At 40.7% G+C, this 19,080-nt stretch overlaps 2 protein-coding genes across 5 annotated transcripts in view; one reads left to right on the forward strand and one right to left on the reverse strand.

The window, feature by feature from the left end:
• Positions 1–546, reverse strand: part of MTFR1 (mitochondrial fission regulator 1) — a 62,809-nt gene extending 62,263 nt beyond the window's left edge. For 2 of the 3 annotated variants that reach the window (XM_024127025.2, XM_028500532.2), the window contains exon 1: positions 471–546. The gene's annotated coding sequence lies outside the window, so the exon portion shown is untranslated. Of the gene's footprint in view, positions 1–339; positions 433–470 lie in introns of those variants that run through there. The other variant, XM_028500533.2, reaches the window with a different exon arrangement.
• Positions 547–13,127: 12,581 nt separating this feature from the next.
• Positions 13,128–19,080, forward strand: part of ARMC1 (armadillo repeat containing 1) — a 28,981-nt gene continuing 23,028 nt past the window's right edge. For both annotated transcript variants that reach the window (XM_024126931.3, XM_055091204.1), the window contains exons 1-2: positions 13,128–13,334; positions 16,900–17,120. In XM_024126931.3, the coding sequence (XP_023982699.2) occupies positions 16,938–17,120 (183 nt within the window). In that variant the 5' untranslated portion in view covers positions 13,128–13,334; positions 16,900–16,937. The remainder of the gene's footprint in view (positions 13,335–16,899; positions 17,121–19,080) is intronic.

The raw sequence follows: 19,080 nt of genomic DNA on the forward strand, positions 1-19,080 counted from the left end.
TCCAAGTCCGGCCGCCGGTCCCGGGAAAGAGCAACACCCACGGGAACCGCAGCCAAGGGCCTTCCAGACGGCCGGCGGGCCAACTGCGGGCTCCGGACGACCGACCGAAGCCCGGGGGCGGGGGGGGGCGCAGCTGTGGGGTGGGTGAGTGCCAGCCTTCGGGGTAAGTCGGCCAAATTCCCTCTGCTCCGCCAAAGCTCCAGCCCCACCCGGGTCCTCAGCCACCCCGGCTGCCCCAGTTCCTCTCCGCCTCCCTCCAGCCGCGGCGCAGACACCCAAACGGCCCGCGGAGCCCGCCGGCCTCCCCGCAAGCCCGAGCCCGGCTTCTTCAGCGCCTACCCTGTCACCAGGGTTTCCCACCGCCGTCTGGCCCGGCGGCGCCTCCTTGACCCCACGCCAACCGCTTTCCAGAGTCGCTAGCCCCACTTTACCACGCCAACCGCTTTCCAGAGTCGCTAGCCCCACTTTACCTCGGCCGCGCGGCAGCCAAGCACCCCTTGCAGCAACTCCAGCTTCCAGCTTGGCTGACCCGGGGTGTTGCTGCCAATCACCCGATCTCCGCCCCGAGCCCGGGCCAGGCTGACCAATCAGCGGTTTCTTCCGGCCCTGAGGCGGGCACTGAGAGCGGGTGGGGAAAGCCAGATGACCGCCCGAAGCGCCTGGAGCGGCCTTTCGCAGTGTGCGCACGCGCGGGGCTCGGCTGGGGCGTACGATCGCTCGTAGACCTTGCTTTTCGTCTTCACTTCCCTGCCCGGGGAAGTGCCTTGTAAACCTCAAGCTCTAGGCGTGTAGGGAGAAGCACATAATGAATGTAGCCGCAAGTGTGCATTACCTTGAAAGAAGCTGTGAATCTTAAGCCCTTGTTAAGCTAACCAGTGTGGAGCTCTTTCATCCCGCGCTGTAGGGACTTGTGCTCACCCGGCTTATCTTCTGCTGCCTTTTACAGACTTTGTATCCCCGGTGTGTTTGTCTTCAGGGAGGGTGAGGGTGTGGGGTTGTACAATGTGCCTGATGGATGAGGATTTTACTGAGTCTTCAGTTCCAGCATCTGTTTAGTCTGATTCATTGGGACACATGGTTTTTAATAGCTGAATATCCTAGGACACTCTGGATTGCAAATCATTCTGTGATGAAAATATGATTATTACATTTATAGCTAACAATATATTAAGCATGGTAACGTGTGTGGTACCGATAAAAGATTCACAGGTAGAATGAGAAACCTATTTCTTTCTTTTTTTTTTTTTTTGAGAAACCTATTTCTGTATGGCCTTTCATGAGGCTGTTGCTGATTGGGTTGAATAGCTGCGTCTCTTACCCTCCCATTGTAATTGATCCCAGAGGTCAGTCTGCAGACAGCGGAGCACCGATGTTCTTATCCTGGGACCCCGAGTCTCTCCCTGGCGAGGGCTTCCCTCCTTCAGCAAGAGCATTAATTCATTTACTCAACAAGGGCTTGTTGGGGCCCACTATGACAGTGCAAAGATTTTTAAAAGCTTTGAACCACGCCCTCAGTGAGCCTACAGGCTAACAACAAACTTAACTTATATAACCAAATGTTATAATGGAGATATGGAGGGGCCTGGGAGACCTGCCTAAGCCTGCCCCGGGTTCTCAGCACATCCGGAAGGAGTTAACGCTTGGGCTGGGATGAAAGAGCAGCATCTCCTGAGCTAAAGGGGCAGGGCAAAGCATGGCGGCATTTCTGACAAAGTTTACCTGTTTCTCCTGAGATCTTTCCAGGCTGGAGCTATGCTAAACTAATGAAGCTTCTGCCCGGGCCCCAGGACTTACAACAGGTCTTTCCAAGACCCAAGGTGGGCCCCTAGCACCGAGTTCACCTTATCGTATGTAGCTTTCGACTCTTTTTAAAAGGAAGATGTCTTAAAGCTCTCCTCAGTGGGGATTGGTTAAGGCTTTTTTTCCTTTCCAATTTCCTTTCCTTCACATTTCTCTTCATCCTAGGTACCCTGGAGTGGCCGTGGGCATTTGGGGAATCTGGGTGAGGGAAAAAGAGTTGAGATGAATTTGAGCCACTTCCCTAAGTTATTGCTGACTCTCCCTGTGTTGGAATGGCTTCCAGGAATACTCCTAGCCGTGCTCTTTTCCATCTCACAAATGGATGTGTCCCGTGGCACCTAGCACTAGAAGTATTTAGCTGGTGGAAGAGAAAGAGAGTTTGAAATGTGCTCAGCCAGAAGCTAACCTAGGGGGAAATCTTGCAGTCATCACACTTTTAAAATTATAAGTAGGATGCTTCACTTTTTGTTTTTAATCAACTTTATTTTGGAATAACTTTAGATTTACAGAAAAGTTTGCAAAGATAGTACAAAAAGTTCCTGTGTACTCCTCACCCAGTTTCCCCTAATGCTAACATCTTAACGTTATCATAATACATTTATAAAACTAAGGAGCCAACACTGGTACAAATTCCAGACTTAACTCAGTTTTTACTAATCCTTTTTCTCTTCCAGAATTCAATCCAAGGTGCCACATTGCATTTAGCATCATGTCTTTTTAGACTGCTCTGGTCTGTCAGAGTTTCTCAGTCCTTCCTTGTTTTTCATAACCTTGATGTGACCACGACAGTCTTGAGGAGTCCGGTCAGGTATTTTGTATAGTGTTCCCCAATTTGAATTTGTCGGATGTTTTTTCTCATGATTAGACTGGGATTATAAATTTTGGGGAAAATACCATATGGGTGGCATGCCCTTCTCAGCACATCATAGCAGGGGTACATGATGACTTAATTACTGCTGATGTTAACCCCGATCACCTGGACCATGGTAGTGTTTGCTAGTTTCTCCACTGTAAAGTGGCATTTTTTTTCCCTCTTTCCATATTCTCTGGAAGCAAGTCACTAAATCCAGCCCACACTGAAGGAGAGTAAGAGATTAAGCTTCACCCCCTGGAGTAGAATATCTATAAAAATTATTTGGAATTCTTCTGTAAAGAAGATTCATCTCTCTCCCCACCCCCCATTTATTTGTATTCAATAATTTATTAATAAATATGCATGTATATTTATTTTATACTTCATTTTATATTCTATATGTGATTTTTATTTTGTTGCTCAAACTGTTCTAGCTTGACCATTGGAAGCTCTCTTGGGTTGGCTCATGTGTCGTTTTTGCTTTTTTAAATTTTATTTATTTATTTATTTGTTTAATGCTGTGCTATGCATCATGAGGGATCTTAGTTCCCCGACCAGGAATCGAACTGCTCCTGCATTGGGAGCGCAGAGTCTTAACCACTGGACCGCCAGGGAAGTCCCTCCTTTTTTGCTTTTTGATCATCTTTTTTCTTGAACTACAAGAGGCTCCAGGCTGATCTTGTACTTTTCCTGCCCCAGCATTAGCATCGGCCATTTCTCCATTTCTTCAAGGAGTCCTGGAATGGTATTTAGAAATCAAAATCTAGATACTGGGTGTACTAGTTGCTCCTGGCATATCATTGAATCTAACCTCTCCTGGTGCACCTACATTACCGCCTTGTTTTTTAATTCTTTGTTTACATCCCTGTGATAGGCAGCCTCTAAATATGGCCCCCAAAGATCTCTGCCTGGTGTTCATGCTCTTGTGTAATTTCCTCTCCTTTAGGGTGGATTGGACCTAGTGACTCCCTTCTAATGAATAGACTACAGCAAGAAAGATGGGACGTCATTCCCAAGATTAGGTTACAAAAAGATTGTAGCTTCCATCTTGCTTGCTCTCTCCTGGTCTCTCCTTCACTCACTCTGAGAAGCCATCCACCATGATGTGAACTGTCCTATGGAGAGGTCCACATGGCAAAAAACTGAGGGAGGCCTCTGACCATCTGTATATCAGCCTATAAGAAACTGAATCCTGCTAACAGCCATATGAGTGAACTTGGAAAAAGATTCTCTCCCACTTGAGCCTGGAAATGACTGCAGCCCCACTGACACCTTGATTGCAGCTTTGAGAGAGACCCTGAGCCAGAAACATCCAGCTAAGCCACACATGGATTCTTCATGCACAGAAACTATGCGATAATAAATGATTATTGTGTTAAGTTGCTACATTTTGGAGTAATTTGTTAGGAAGCAATAGATAACTAATACAATTTCTGACTATTCATAAGATAAGTGGTTCTTAAATTTCACTTTGGAATTTGTTTAAAAATACATATACCCATAGAGAGGCATGATTAATTAAAAATATATAAAATATGATTCCATATTGATTTAAAAAGCAAATATGAATATATTGTAATATGCATAGAAAACTCTTTGGAAGGATATATATAACAAAATGTCAATAGTGTTCCTCTCTGGGTGTAGAATTATGGTTTTTCTTTTCTGTATTTCAGTAACTTTTGTATATTTATTTATTTTTAAAATTTATTTATTTATTTTTATTTTTGGCTGGTTGGGTCTTCCTTGCTGCATGCGAGCTTTCTCTAGTTGGAGTGAGCGGGGGCTACTCTTTGTTGTGGTGCGCGGGCTTCTCATTGTGGTGGCTTCTCTTGTTGAGGAGCACGGCCTCTACGTGTGCAGGCTTCAGTAGTTGTGGCACACAGGCTCAGTAGTTGTGGCTCGCAGGCTGTAGAGTGCAGGCTCGGTAGTTGTGGCGCACGGGCTTAGTTGCTCCGCGGCATGTGGGATCTTCCCAGACCGGGGCTTGAACCCGTGTCCCCTGCATTGGCAGGCGGATTCTTCACCACTGCGCCACCAGGGTAGTCCCCACTTTTGTATATTTAATATGTGTTCTTGTATAATAAAATTAAATAAATTACAAAATTTTAAAAATACATATACCCAGGCTCCTTCCCAAAATTTTAGGTGGTTGTTCTGTATAGCTAATTCTTAAAATGTAGAAGGTTACAGGGCAATCCATTGGGGGATTTTAGAAGACAATAGACTTTTCTTTTTAGTGTATCTGATCCTGGAATTCTTTACCCAAATTAATGGCTCAGCTTTCTTGGCAGAATCCAGAATAACTGAAATTTCATCTGCTAGTTGAAGTATTTATTATATAGAGGAGAAAAAAACAGCAAGAGTTCTCTCTTACTCAACATCCAGGCTTGAAAAAGTCCCTTGACCTTTATATGCCTCCAGATTCCTAACAGGAAATTAAACGATTATAATGCTGTTATTTAGGCAAAGAGATTTATCATTATTAAGTGTATATTAGGCAATAGAAAGGTGACCAAGGCCAGTTGTGGGCCAGTTTCCTCGCAGAGATTTAACAAGAGGTTAGATTCCCACTTGTTCATTTTGGTTGATGGTGAGGCAGAATTCTATTGTAGAAAGACTGTGGGCTTCTAAGTCCAACAGACCTTTATTCAAATACGCCTCTGCACTTGCCAACTGTAAGTCTCTGCAGGTCTCAATTTCCTGACCTCAATCTCCTGGCAGTGGGGAAAATAGTCACCCTCGAAGGGTAGCCCTGAGGACTGATTGTGTAACATTTATAAAATACTAAGGGCAAAGCATGCCTTATCACAAGAGCCCAATTAATAATAGCCATGAAGGACAAACAGTCAGTTCATGTGATTGTGACCCTGATATTAGTAAAGTAAGGGACAGACAAATGTCCAAATGTGTCCATCAGTCTGTTTCTCATATTAGGTTTAAGGACAGCCCTATTTGGTGAGACAGGTTGAATAAGCTGCAAGCCTTACAAATACTTTCCCTGGAAATCGAGACCCTTTCTCTAGTTCTGCTTTTTGACAGCTCTGATTGCCTGTCTATAAAAAATATATCACACTGAAATGGGCCTCAAGAGGTCCTGAGTTAGAATCTAGGAAAACCTAGCTGGTAAAAGACCACTGGGTAGGACAGTGAAGTACCCATGTGAGGGACACTTTAAGACAAAGGGAGGCTGGATGTGTCTAGGAGAGGTGCAGCTGCAGCACTACTGGTCAGAGCTAACTGGTGGGCCAACATGATCTCACATGAGGGGACAGTCAGAAGATGCCGGTTAATGCTTAATAGTTCAGGGCTCTTGGCTTCAAGGCAGGTATTGTTAAGAGAGAATAATGTCTAAATCTGCTTCAGTCGTGTAAATCTCAGTACAAACGAATGTGTTTTACCACGGTGTCCAATGAAGAATTGTTAAGCTATTGTGATTTAATCATGTACTACTGGATATATTTGGTTGTTCTAAGCCTTGAAACTATTTTTCTCAGATCAGTGTACAAAGCGATCTGATGTACAGTATATCCTTAAAGATGTATATCCAAATAGGTCAAAAGGTCAGTGCGTTCCAGAGATTGTGATATTTCCTTCTCTAAACCAGATCTTGGGATAGACACTGACCCACAGAGCTCTTTTTTTATGTTTTTAAATGGTTTTGTTTTAAAAACTGTAATTCTGGGGACTTCCCTAGTGGCGCAGTGGTTAAGAGTCCGCCTGCAAGGACTTTTCTGGTGGGGCAGTGGTTAAGAATCTGCCTGCCAGTGCAGGGGACACGGGTTCGAGCCCTGGTCCGGGAAGATCCCACATGCCGCGGAGCAACTAAGCCCGTGCGCCACAACTACTGAGCCTGCACCCTAGAGCCCGCGAGCCACAACTACTGAAGCCCGTGTGCCACAACTACTGAAGCCCGTGCACCTAGAGCCTGTGCTCCACAACAAGAGAAGCCACCACGAGAAGCCCGCGCACCGCAACCAAGAGTAGCCCCCGCTCGCCTCAACTAGAGAAAGCCTGCACGCAGCAACGAAGACCCAACGCAGCCAAAAATAAATAAATAAATAAATAAATTTATTTTAAAAAATTGTAATTCTGGAAAATGTTAAACGTACACAAAAGTAAAAAGCACAGTACAATGAATCCTCATATATCCATCACACAGCTTCAACCAGCCACCTATTCCTACTGGTTTCACCTATGCTCTTTCTTGGCCTCTTTGACTCTTTTCGTTGTTTCTTTTTTAGAGGTGATGCCAGGGAATAAACCACAAGGCCTCATACAAGCAAACTCTTTGATTCTCTTGAAGCTAATCTCAGGAATGTCATTTCAACCATAAATATTTCTGTGTGTATCCCTAAAAGATAAGGAGTCTTTATTTTATTTTTGTTTGTTTTTTATTTTGTTTTTTTTTTTTGGCCACGCCATGCTGCTTGCGGAATCTTAGTTCCCTGACCAGGGGTTGAACCCGGGCCCCTGGCAGCGAAAGCGCCAGGAAGGAGTCTTTTGAAAAACATATCTATACTATTATCAGGCTTGAAACATTAATAATTATTTCTTAATGTCATCAATTCAGTGTGTACATTTACCTGGTTGTTTCATTTATTTTTTATTTTTTTAATTGTTGGTTTCTTTGAATTGGAATGTTAAACAAAGCCACGCGTTACATTTTGTGGATATGTCTCTGAAATCTGTTTTAATCTACATAGCACGCTGCCCCGGCCCCCCAACTATTTCTTGTTTTGTTTTAGTGAAGAAACTGAGACTTTTGTTCCATAGAAATTTCCCACATTCAGGACTCTGCTGATTGCATTCCTATGGCGACATTTAACAATTCCTTTGTCTCCTTTTATTTTCTGTAAACTGCTGATTAGATATAAAGGCTTGATCTGATTCAGGCTCAATTTTTTGGCACGAATACTTCATATGTGGTGGTGTATTCTTACATCAGAAGCTACATAATGTTCATGTGCTTCTTTTTGTAACATTAACAGCTATTGATGATCAGTGCCTAGATCCGTGATCTGATTATGGTTTGTAAAACAGTAACACAAAGGGATGTGTTATCATCCCTTTTCATTTGTTAGCTAATTGGTTACCTTGAGGCATGTTTGTAAAGGAAAGCAGGTTGATGCTTGTTTCTTAATAGCTACCAGTTTTCAGAATAATTATCTCACGTCAACAATTTTGTTACACTGAAGTGTAGTTCATTTAAGAAAGGCAAATTTAATGCTTGGTTTGATTCTCTATTTAGCAGTTTTCAGAAAAATGAGTTGGTCCCTTCAAATTCTCTAATGGTAACCAGTGACATTTCTTTTTTTCCCCCCCAGTATTCAAGCACTCTTGAATTTTATCATTATAAATTAGCTTTTATCAGATCTTTTCTAGATAGCAGATTTTTTACAGAGAGACATGGGACTAAATGTACATTTATGGAACATCTTCTAGATACTGGTCTGGGTGCTCTCACTTACACTATTTTATCTAATTTCCACAGCAATCTTGGAAGGCAGGTGCCATGATCTCTGTTTTTTAGAAGAGACGGAGGTCCTCAGCAGCAAAGTGACTACTAGTACAAAGTCATACAGCCAGCAAGTAGTCAAACTCAGATTTGTTTGAACCATACAACACCATGTAGCTTTTTTGAATTAGGTAGGTCCTACAGACACTGAGGCACTAAGTAGGGCTCACTGGTTGCCCCACCAGCCTCCTGCCTCCTATGTATCTTCCTCAGACTGGTGACCCCCAGTTTGTCACTCTCATACTTACAAAAGTACCATAGCTCCTTGGAACTGCTAAATACCATTTTGCCTTTTAACCTAACACATAGATACACTTTATTACATATATGATTTTACTTAATGCAAATTTATACATTATATATAAAACTACATTTACAACCCCCTAGTAAAGTTACCTTAGTTTTTTAAAATTTTTTGGCTGTGCCGCGTAGCTTGTGGGATCCTATTTTCCTAGGACCAGGGATCTAACTCGGGATGCCTGCAGTGAAAGAGCAGAGTCCTAACCACTGGACCTCCAGGGAATTCCCAAAGTTACTTTATTTATTTTTAGCTTTTCTTGGTGTGGTGGGCTCCTAGTCCCCCAGATCCTACCCTATTTATTCATGTAATATATGCTGAAAACCTAGATTATCTCTCTATATATATTTTCCATGCTCACACAATAACATATAAAGATAGATAAACATGTGTAGGATATTTGTTGTTTTCAAAAATCAGATCACACTACATATAATTTTAAGCATCTTACTTTTATCACTAAACATTATGTCTCTTCCTAGAGCTCTAATTTCCTTTTCTTAATGACTTTCTAATATAGTTTTCATAATGGTCCATGGTTTTTAGCTATACCATCATTTACTAAAACATTGCACTATTGATATGCGTTCATTTGATGTTGGATATTTTTGTTGGCATTGTTTCAGGGTCTTTTTTTTTTCCAACATGAACAATGCTGCAATAAACATCTTTGTTCTTACTGTCTTTATATACTGGTGCTTTTGTTTCTGTGGTTTAGATTCTTGAGAAAAGAATTGCTGTATCAAATATGAATTTTTTTTTTTTTTTTTTTTCCTGTACGCGGGCCTCTCACTGTTGTGGCCTCTCCCGTTGCGGAGCACAGGCTCTGGACGCGCAGGCTCAGTGGCCATGGCTCACGGGCCCAGCCGCTCCGCGGCATGTGGGATCTTCCCGGACCGGGGCACGAACCCGTGTTCCCTGCATCGGCAGGCGGACTCTCAACCACTGCACCACCAGGGAAGCCCATGAATTATTTTTAATAATAAATTTTTCTAGATTGCGTTCTAAAAGGCTGTAATAATTTACATTTTCACAGCATTACCTGAGAGTCCTCTTCCTACCCAGTATCCCCACCAGAAATTTGTGTCATTTTGATTTTTGCTAGTCTGATCAGCGTCAAATGATTATTCTCATTGTTATATTAATTTGCATTCCCTTATTACAAGTGAATTTAAATTGGTCATATGGATTTTCTCTTGATTAAATACCAATTTATATTCTTAACCCAGTTTCCATAGGGTTATTTATGCCCTTCTTGACAACTTGAAATCAATTTTTTTTTCTGGCCTAGTGGCTTGTGGGATCTTAGTTCCCCCACCAGGGATTGAACCTGGGCCACGTTAGTGAAAGCACCAAGTCTTAACCACTGGACAGCCAGGGAACTCCCAATTTGTAATCAATTTTTGAACGTTACTATCTGCCCACTGAGTTGCAAATTTACCCCCAAATCTATTAGCATTGACATTGCTTATGTATCTTTTTTCCATACCAAAAAAAAATGTTTTTTAAAAACAAGTCAAATATGACCATTTCTTTTTTATAAAAATTTTTTGGTTCCCACTTTCATTTAAAGTCTCCCCTAGTTCTTTGCTGTAGTCTCCAAGATTTTCCTAAAGGATTTTTAATATTTTATTTTTTACGCTTGAGTGTTTAATCCATCTAGAATTTAATATTTTGGTAAATGAGGTAATAATGGATACAATTTTATATTCAGTGCTTCTATTTATAATTATTTCTCATCCTTTAAAATTTTCTATTTTGACATATTTTAAAGTCTACATCAGTATATGTATAGCATTTGTGAATAAATACATATACATATACCAGAGCTATGTGCTCAGAAAATTTTTTTTAAGCTGAAAGGGATGCTTGATCAAAAAGTTTTGGAAACCACTGCACTAGACCATGAGCTCTTTGAGGGCAGTGATTATGTTTTTCCTCATCTTTGAACCCATTGCTAAGACTGTCTCTGGCACATTGTACGTATTCCAAAAATGTCTGTTAAATAATTGAATGAATAAAACTGCCATTATATGATTCATGTGTCTTAAGCAACACAGCCATTGAAAAACTTGACATTCCAGCTGTGTCCTGCCTGAGGTTAAACACAAGCAATGACTCACAATGGCAGGTAGTATAACTTCACTGGTGTTGAGTTCATACATTTTTAATATGGGGATATAAATTCTTAAAACCTTAAAAGACTTTCCTGTGGCTTACAATACATAGTGCTTATGAAACTGGTAATTATTTTTTGTGAATACATTCCCTGCTTTTTAACATCAGTCAGCTACTCTCTGTAATGGCAGTTTGCTAGGAAGAATTGGTCTTTTCAATACTGTAAAGTCGGAAGTGTGATTATATTTATTTATTTATTTCCAGCTACAAATGTTTTTTTTTTACTTTTTTATTATTTTTATTATTTTTTTACAGTAGGTCCTTGTTGGTTATCTATTTTTTTAAATTTTAAAAAATAAATTTATTTATTTTATTTTGGCTGCGTTGGGTCTTCATTGTGGTGCACGGGCTTCTCATTGCGGTGGCTTCTCTTGCTGTGGAGCACGGGCTCTAGGTGTGTGGGCTTCAGGAGTTGCGGCACGTGGGTTCAATAGTTGTGGCTCACAGGCTCTACAGTGCAGGCTCTGTAGTTGTGGTGCACGGGCTTAGCTGCTCCGTGGCATGTGGGATCTTCCCAGACCAGGGCTCGAACCCGTGTCCCCTGCATTGGCAGGTGGATTCTTAACTACTGCACCACCACGGAAGTCCCTGGTTATCTATTTGAAGTATAGCAATGTAACATGTCAATCCCAAACTCCCAATCTACCCCTTCCCCCAACCCTTCCACCCTGGTAACCGTAAGTTCATTCTCTAAGTCTGTGAGTCTGTTTCTGTTTTGTAAATAAGTTCATTCGTCTTTTGTTTTTTTTTAGATTCTGTATATAAGCAATATCATATTTGTCTTTCTCTGACTTACCACACTTAGTATGATAATCTCCAGGTTCACCCATGTTGCTGCAAATGGTATTATTTTGTTCTTTTTTTATGGCTGAGTAATATTCCATTGTATATATGTGGAAGTGTGGCTATATTTAACTTTAGATTGTGAACTTCTAAAAGTCAAAAACTCTATTGAACATATATTCTGAGTGGTGCCAAAAACCTATATCAATAATTAGTTAGGAAAACCCCAAATGACTTTTCCTTTTCTAATATACAAATTAACCTCAGCAAAAAGAGCAAGTTTATTTTCCTGGCTTATTGTTTTTGATAACAATACTGAACAAAGTTTAATTTACTCAATCAAATGGGCTATGTTTAACCTGACTCTGCCCTTTGTACTTATATTTTTTACAGTTTTCTACATTTACGATTCCTTTTTTTCCTATTTCTTTCTTTTTTTTTTTCAGTTCCAGCAGTTAATTGGTCTGGCTGATTTTTACAAATGAGCCTGGTGCTTCTAACACTGGACATCATGCACCATCTCTTTTCTCCTTTTTATTTTAGATTCAGTATTCACTTACTACCACTCCCTCTTGTGAATTTGGAAAGTAGAAACCAGCCAGACATGTTTTTGCGATAGGTCAAACGGTGTGAAAGAGATCTTTTCTACTCAACTTTCCCCCTTTTTCCTTGAGCTTATTAGGAGGAAGAGAAGGATAACGAAGAACAAGTAAAGGCAAAGGAATTTGGGCTGAAGTAACCGTTTGGTTTTTAAATTCACTTACAGACGAATCAAAGTATTGGAGAAACATTAGGAGAGACTACTGTACAGCCGGGAATATTTATTCTCACTCACACTCTTTCTCCATTAGAGGCCTCTCAAATTCCTTCGGACTCTAATATAGGAGGTACGTGGCAGGATCAAACTGTGAAAGAGAATTCAGAATTTTTTCAGTGAGGTTATTGAGTGTAACGTAAGCATTATAATCAGACTGGCCTGTGGGATGTAAATTATACTTACATTTAGAGATATATTAAAGAATATAAAATCTATACCTACACAGAACAAAAACTTCAGTGACTGCCATGAATAAACCAAGAATTTAAACCCTTACTTTGATAAACTAAATAGAAGACAATGTTTTAAAAATACTTCTTCACGAATCCGAGAAAATTCCCTGATCATAAGGCTCTTTTTCTTTACAAAAAAAAAAAAGTTCCAAAAAGAAGTTTCTATTTAAAAGAAACAAAAAACTGTACTTTGCTACCTTCGCGCTGCTACGAAGAAAGTGCTACTGTCCTTAGTAAAAAGAAAAAAATTTGAAAAGATTCTGAATTAAGACCCACAGAAGCCAATGAAATATTACAAAGCTGTCCTATTGGAACTGAAAGAGTTGCTAGAGAAGTTACGTTCAACTTGAAATTCTGAAGGCCGGAGGGGACTGGTTCCTCTACCGCAGGAACCTGGGAATTGTAGTCGGGAAAGCGCGACGCTTTCTCAGGGGGAACCACGTTTCATTGCTTAGCGCTTAATGGACGGAGAGTCGTTTGGTCCAATTCACTCTTCCCGGGTTCTCCCTAGACCCTCCTGTTCAACGCTTCGGGCATTTCCCTTGTTAACCAATGAACGCTTTAGTCTAAGAAGGCCTTCGCGGATTGGATGTTTTACTCTCAGTGGAATGGTATTAGCCAATGGGAGGGCAGAACCGGCCGAGGTGGCTGGGTCATGGGGGAGAGTCCGTAAAGCCTTTCCCCGCCAGCGTCTTAGCGTTTTTGGCTCCTAAAGTCAGCAGGGTCGTTTGTCATCGCCGAGGCCGCGTCTGCTAAAGGAGGGACTCGCTCCGCGCCTGCTGGGTTCCTCTACGTTATCCGTTGGTGCGGCCCTGATGCTGCGGCAGGCTCCGAATTCCTAGAACGCTGGAGCGGTAAGTAGTGTCCAGCGACGGCAGACAAAGCGGTGGGGCCGGGAAGGCCGCAGAAAGCGGCCCCTGCACTCAGGCGGCCAGTCTTCCTGGGCGGGGCGCTCTGCCTGCCTTGAGGCAGTGCGTCCTTCCAGGCGCTTTAAAGCTCTCTGCTCCCACGTGTCCTGGGAAAATGTTAGCTTTGTTCACTTCCTCCCCGTCCGATTTTCACAAACCCTAACATTATTAATGGGTGTCATCTCACTTCTTCATCCCTCCAGGTTGTTCTTTTGTAACTTTCTATTAGCTTTATGCCCTTGCGTGTCTACTGAGGGTAGAAGGACATGGTTGGGTTCGGCTTCATTCACGCGAGACCAGCGTTCACATCTCTGTATTTTGAAAACAGTTCTTGGGGGCGTTTGTGCCTACAGCACCTTTCGTGGTAGTGTACTTATGTGTGTACCCCAACACGTGGCCAAATAGAGGTTCCCACAGATCAAGTATTGTTCTTGTTTGGTAACTGCTGGTACTGTTAGCACCATCTGAAGTTCTTATTTTCTTTGATCCTGACAACCACTCAGGATTATTATGAGAGGAAGCTGAGGCTCAAAGGAGGTAACCCACCTTCTCAAAGAGTTAGTAGCTGGTAAAGGGCAAGCCAGATTTGATGTCACTGCTTACGTTATTTTTTAAAAAACTCGCTTAACTGAATATGGATTTAAGTTGTGGTTGTGTAGCTCTGTGTATTTATATTAAACTCTATATGAGAGCTAAATAATTCTTTGAGTTGAATGGTACATCTTGGCTGAAAGAAAATCTTTCAGGCAGCTGCCTAATTACAGGTGCCTCACATCTATCACTTAACTCCTAGCTGTTTAAGTGTCATTCTGGCTGTATAGACCTCACCTGGGAGCTTGTTGGAAATGCAGAATCTCAGACCTCACCTCACCTACTGAATTAGAATTGGCTTTTAAAAATAAGATCCCTTAGGTGATCAGAGTGCCTGTTAAAGTTTGGGGTGCATTCATTGTCATAAGGATTTGTTTGCCGGAATTGAACTAAACAAAAGAGAAAGTAAAAGGTATACCTTGTGTTATTACCTACATTTTCCTGGGCAGATCCTAATTTGAGCCCTCTCTTTCTGAATGGGCTGATAAGGTTAGAAGTTTTAACTCTTGGCTTTTGTTCATCTCAAAGGAACGGGAAAGGCTATAACTTTCAGAATCATTCCCACTGAGTGGTTCTCTTCAGTACTCCTTAGATGAGAATGGAGCGCTCCAGTTTCAAGGCCAGTGTTGTATGCAAAAGACCATTACTCTGGGTATTTGGTTCTTAAATGTGACTTGGTTCTTGGACCTTTGGGCCAGTGATTGGTTCTGCAGTTTTCATTTTTGATAGGATTTGTGCTGGTGACAGCACATAAAGTTCATGCGTAAGCTGGCTTGTAAACAGCGATATTCAGGATGTTGATGATAGAAGCACCTAAGAGGCAAACCCTTCAGTCTTATTTCTGTGTACAGTATTCAGTCTATTGTTTTTTCGTTAAATCCTTTCAAAATTGCTGAAGTAACTATATTTTCATTTTGAGAAAATTATCTGCCAAATACTATCCTGTTGAAGCCTTGTTTTCTCTGAGTCCTTTATTTTATGCTTGCTTGCAAACTTCAAAAATTTAACTTTTAAAGTATTTTATCTGGGATATGATTTTTTCCCCCATGTGTTATGAGTTAAAGATCTTAGCAGTGGTTTTAAATTGCTTAGAAGTTATTCCAATACCCTTTATTGAATAATCTTAGTATTTTTCATGGATTTTTGACCCCATGTAATTTGCAGCCATTATTTATTGAGCACTTAAAATGTGTCACCTAAGCCTTTTACGTGTATTGTTATTTCATCTGGACAGTATACCATTTGATAGCTGCTATGACTAACCCCATTTTACAGATGTAGAAACTGAGACAAAGAGTTTAGGCCATCTGCCTAAAATCACATTTACCAAGTGGTGGAGCCTGGGTCTGATTCACGTAGAGCCTGCTTTCTTAGGTGGACTGTATAAACAGCTTTTCTGGGAGAAGTATCTCTCAACTACCTCCCACCCCTTACTACTGCTTTACTCTTTATATCTTTGTATATTTCAATATATGGGAAGGCCATTTCAGTTTTATTACCTTTTTCCTCCCAGATAACTTTAGTAGGCTGTCTGGAGTTACAGAATAATTTCCCAGCCTGCCTTCCCCAGTTGGCATGGTTTTTGAAATTAGCATTAAACTAACTCATTACTGTGGAAAGTATTTACACCTTTATATTCTCTTTTTTTTTGGCCCTGCTGCATGGCATGCGGGATCTCAGTTCTCCCACGAGGGATCGAACCTGTGCCCCCTGCAGTGGAAGCACAGAGTCTAAACCAGTGGACCGCTAGGGAATTCCTCCCCCAACACCTTTATATTCTTCCTAATAAGAAATATATTGTGTAACTTGGTTAATGGAAGTTACTATTTTTAACTTTCTGCATCTGTGAAAATTATTCCTTGTTATTTTGTATTTCGGCTTGTATGTTTATCATGTTACATTTTCTAAAATATCTTGTTTACTTTTGTGGGAAAAAGGTATGCTGAGTTTAAAAGGAAGGTATGGGAAGTGGAATGACTGACTGCTGACCAGTTTAGGAGATAATAAATAAGCTTTTAGCCCAGTTCTATACTAACTAGCTTTTGTCACCTGGGACAAATTATTTAACTTCTCTGTGACTGTTTCCTTATCTGCCAAATGAATTACCTCACCTCAAAATCTGTTTCATTCTTCTGAGTTTGGCCCACTCAGGAACTGACAGGTGTGGTTAGATTCGGTTCAGGTCCACCCTGATCTGCAGACTCCACTGGCCTGAGGCACAGGGCAAGGTCCCCTTCTTGGCTTCTTTGTTCGTGACCTTTTTTTTTTTTTTTTTTTTTTTTGTGGTACGCGGGCCTCTCACTGTTGTGGTCTCTCCCGCTGCGGAGCACAGGCTCCGGACGCGCAGGCTCAGCGGCCATGGCTCACGGGCCCAGCCACTCCGCGGCATGTGGGATCTTCAAGCCCTGTTCGTGACCTTCTTTGACTCCCTCCTTCTTCTTAAGGGATGTTATCTTTTGTAAACCCAGTAAACTGGGTTTTGTTCACAGATGATTTAGAAAAAAAGCTGTCAGCCAGCCACTTTTCCCTGAGACACTTGTCTTAGGCTCCAGAAGTATCCTAGAGGAAAAAAACACTGGCAGTGTTACAGTTTGAGCAGTGTAGCAAAGGTTATAAGTTTGAACTGTAAAGATCATGTTTATTGTGACTTTGGTGTTAAAATATGTATTGCTAAAAAGTTTATTGGAATAATGAGGATGACATATGTTCTTTAAACATTGTGCACACATAGTTTTTTTTTTGTTTGTTTTTTTTTAGTTAGTTAGCTTCCTATGTTCTCAGACTGGAATTGCCAAATGCTTAAGTTTTTGTGATTTAGGTTCATCTGTTTCTTTCTGAAAGTGCTGTGATTCTGATTACTTAACAAATGCCATAATATACCTCACCAGTCTAGAACTAATTTTGCCAACCATTTCTACAGAATTTAAGAAGATTTTGTTCATGTGTATGGTATAGAAGATGAATTCGTCCTCCTCCACCATGAATGAAGAACCTGATGCTCTCTCGGTAGTTAACCAGCTCCGGGATCTAGCAGCAGATCCATTAAACCGCAGAGCCATTGTCCAGGATCAGGGATGTCTGCCCGGCCTTATTTTATTTATGGACCATCCCAACCCCCCTGTCGTCCACTCGGCTCTGCTTGTAAGTTGCCTTTAGTAATTTCAGTCTCAGTGTTACAATTTTGCAATTAAGGAGAATTTGAAAAAGTATGAGATGACATGGTAAAAAGTTAAAAGTGTAGAGCAAATAATAGTAAGTTTGTATGTATTTCTGTATTTGCAAACATATGTGCGTGTAGTCCGCTTACACAAATGGTAGCATGCTATATTGTTTTTATTCTTTGACACAAATGGTAGCATACTATATGCTTGGAATGTTCTGCAACTTCCTTTTTTTCACTTAAGAAATCTTAAGGATTATATTATATCAGTACAGAAAGACACTCAAAGAGGCACTTATTGTTTTGTTTTTCTTTTGTAACAATTTTGTTAAGATGTAATCACATACCGGCAATTTACCTAAAGTGTACAATTGGATGGGTTTTAGTGTATTCACAGAGTTGTGCAGCCATCACCACCATCAATTCTAGAACATTTTCATCACCTCAGAAAGAAACTCTGCTCTTTACCTATTGTTTCTCAGCCCCACCCTCTTTCCCTAAGCAGCCATGACTTCCTATTTCTTTGTATTTGCGTATATCTCTGGCAAAAGTGCCTGTATATATTTTATATAAATGTAAGCATATAATATGTGGTCTTTGTGACTTGTTTCTTTCACTGAGCATAATGTTTTCAAGGTTCATCCACATTGTAGCATGTATCAGTACTTCATTCCTTTTTATGGTTCCTTCATTCCATGATATAGGTGTGCCAGATTGTTATCTGTTCATTAGTAGATGGATGTGGCACTTGTTTTAATACAAGATGGGAAGGAAAGATAAAGGAGAAGAAAAGAGAAAATATACAGGATCATAGCTAATAATGCACAAGGAACTACCATATTATGAGAAATATGGGGGCTAGAGAAACATGTTAAAGAACAATACAAAGCAATCAGGCAAATACAGAATGTGAAAATTTCTGGAAGACAAATAATCCAGTTCAGTGAACAATAAATTGCATTAAAAAGGCATTTGGGGTGTGTGAAAGGCATAGCAGTTAACTGTTAAAGATGACTTAAGGGACATATCAGCCAGGTATAATATGTGGACCTGACTTGGATCCCAATTTGAACAAATCAACCATAAACATAGTTTTAGATAACTTGAAATGAATGTGGACAAGACAGTAGATAATATTAATGAACCGCTTATTGCTTTTGCAGGGTATTATAATAGTATTATTAAGTTAATTTTTAAAAAAAACATTAACTTCTTAGGGATATACTGAAGTATTTACAAATGAAATTATATGTTCTGTGAGATTTGCTATAAAATGCTCCAGTGTGGTTAGCGGCAGGGGAAATGGTTGAAACAGGATTGCCTAGTGGTTGATAATTGTTGAAGCTGAATGATGGATACATGGGGGTCACCACACATTTTCTCTACTTTCGTGTCTTCTGAAATTTTCACAGCAGAAAGTTTAAAAGAAAATTACTGTCATAGAAAATTTTAAACTCATTGTCCTTTACTTAAGGATCCATGATCAATTCCCATTTAGTGTAATTTCACAAGTTCATACAGAAAAATAATATAGGCCGTTTCTTTTCAAAAATCAAAGTACATAATACAGATTTCCTATTTTACCTTCATAGAATGATGTTTATTTAGGCAAAACAGACATTGATATGAGTGAACAGTAGTAACAAATGGGGAAATTGGCGTGGCCCCTAGTTTGGGTCCTATTTTAATGAGAACTGGAATAAGGGTGAGAGGAGAGAGTGTGTTGGTCTCTTGACAGAGACTTGGGGTTGAAGGGGGTTGTTTATTTTAAATAGACTAGACTTGAACTTATTTAAATTCAGAAGGCAAGGGGCTGCTGGAGTGGGAAAGGTTTGAGGAGAAGGCTCTCACAGTTGGTACAGAAAATGGGAAAGGTTGCTAACTGAGGAGGATGGTGAGATTGTTCACAAGCGTTGAGGGGCTGCTTAGTTTGGTAACGCT

Source organism: Physeter macrocephalus, chromosome 15, assembly GCF_002837175.3.
Source record: "Physeter macrocephalus isolate SW-GA chromosome 15, ASM283717v5, whole genome shotgun sequence".
In the NCBI taxonomy this organism is placed as follows: Eukaryota; Metazoa; Chordata; class Mammalia; order Artiodactyla; family Physeteridae; genus Physeter; species Physeter macrocephalus.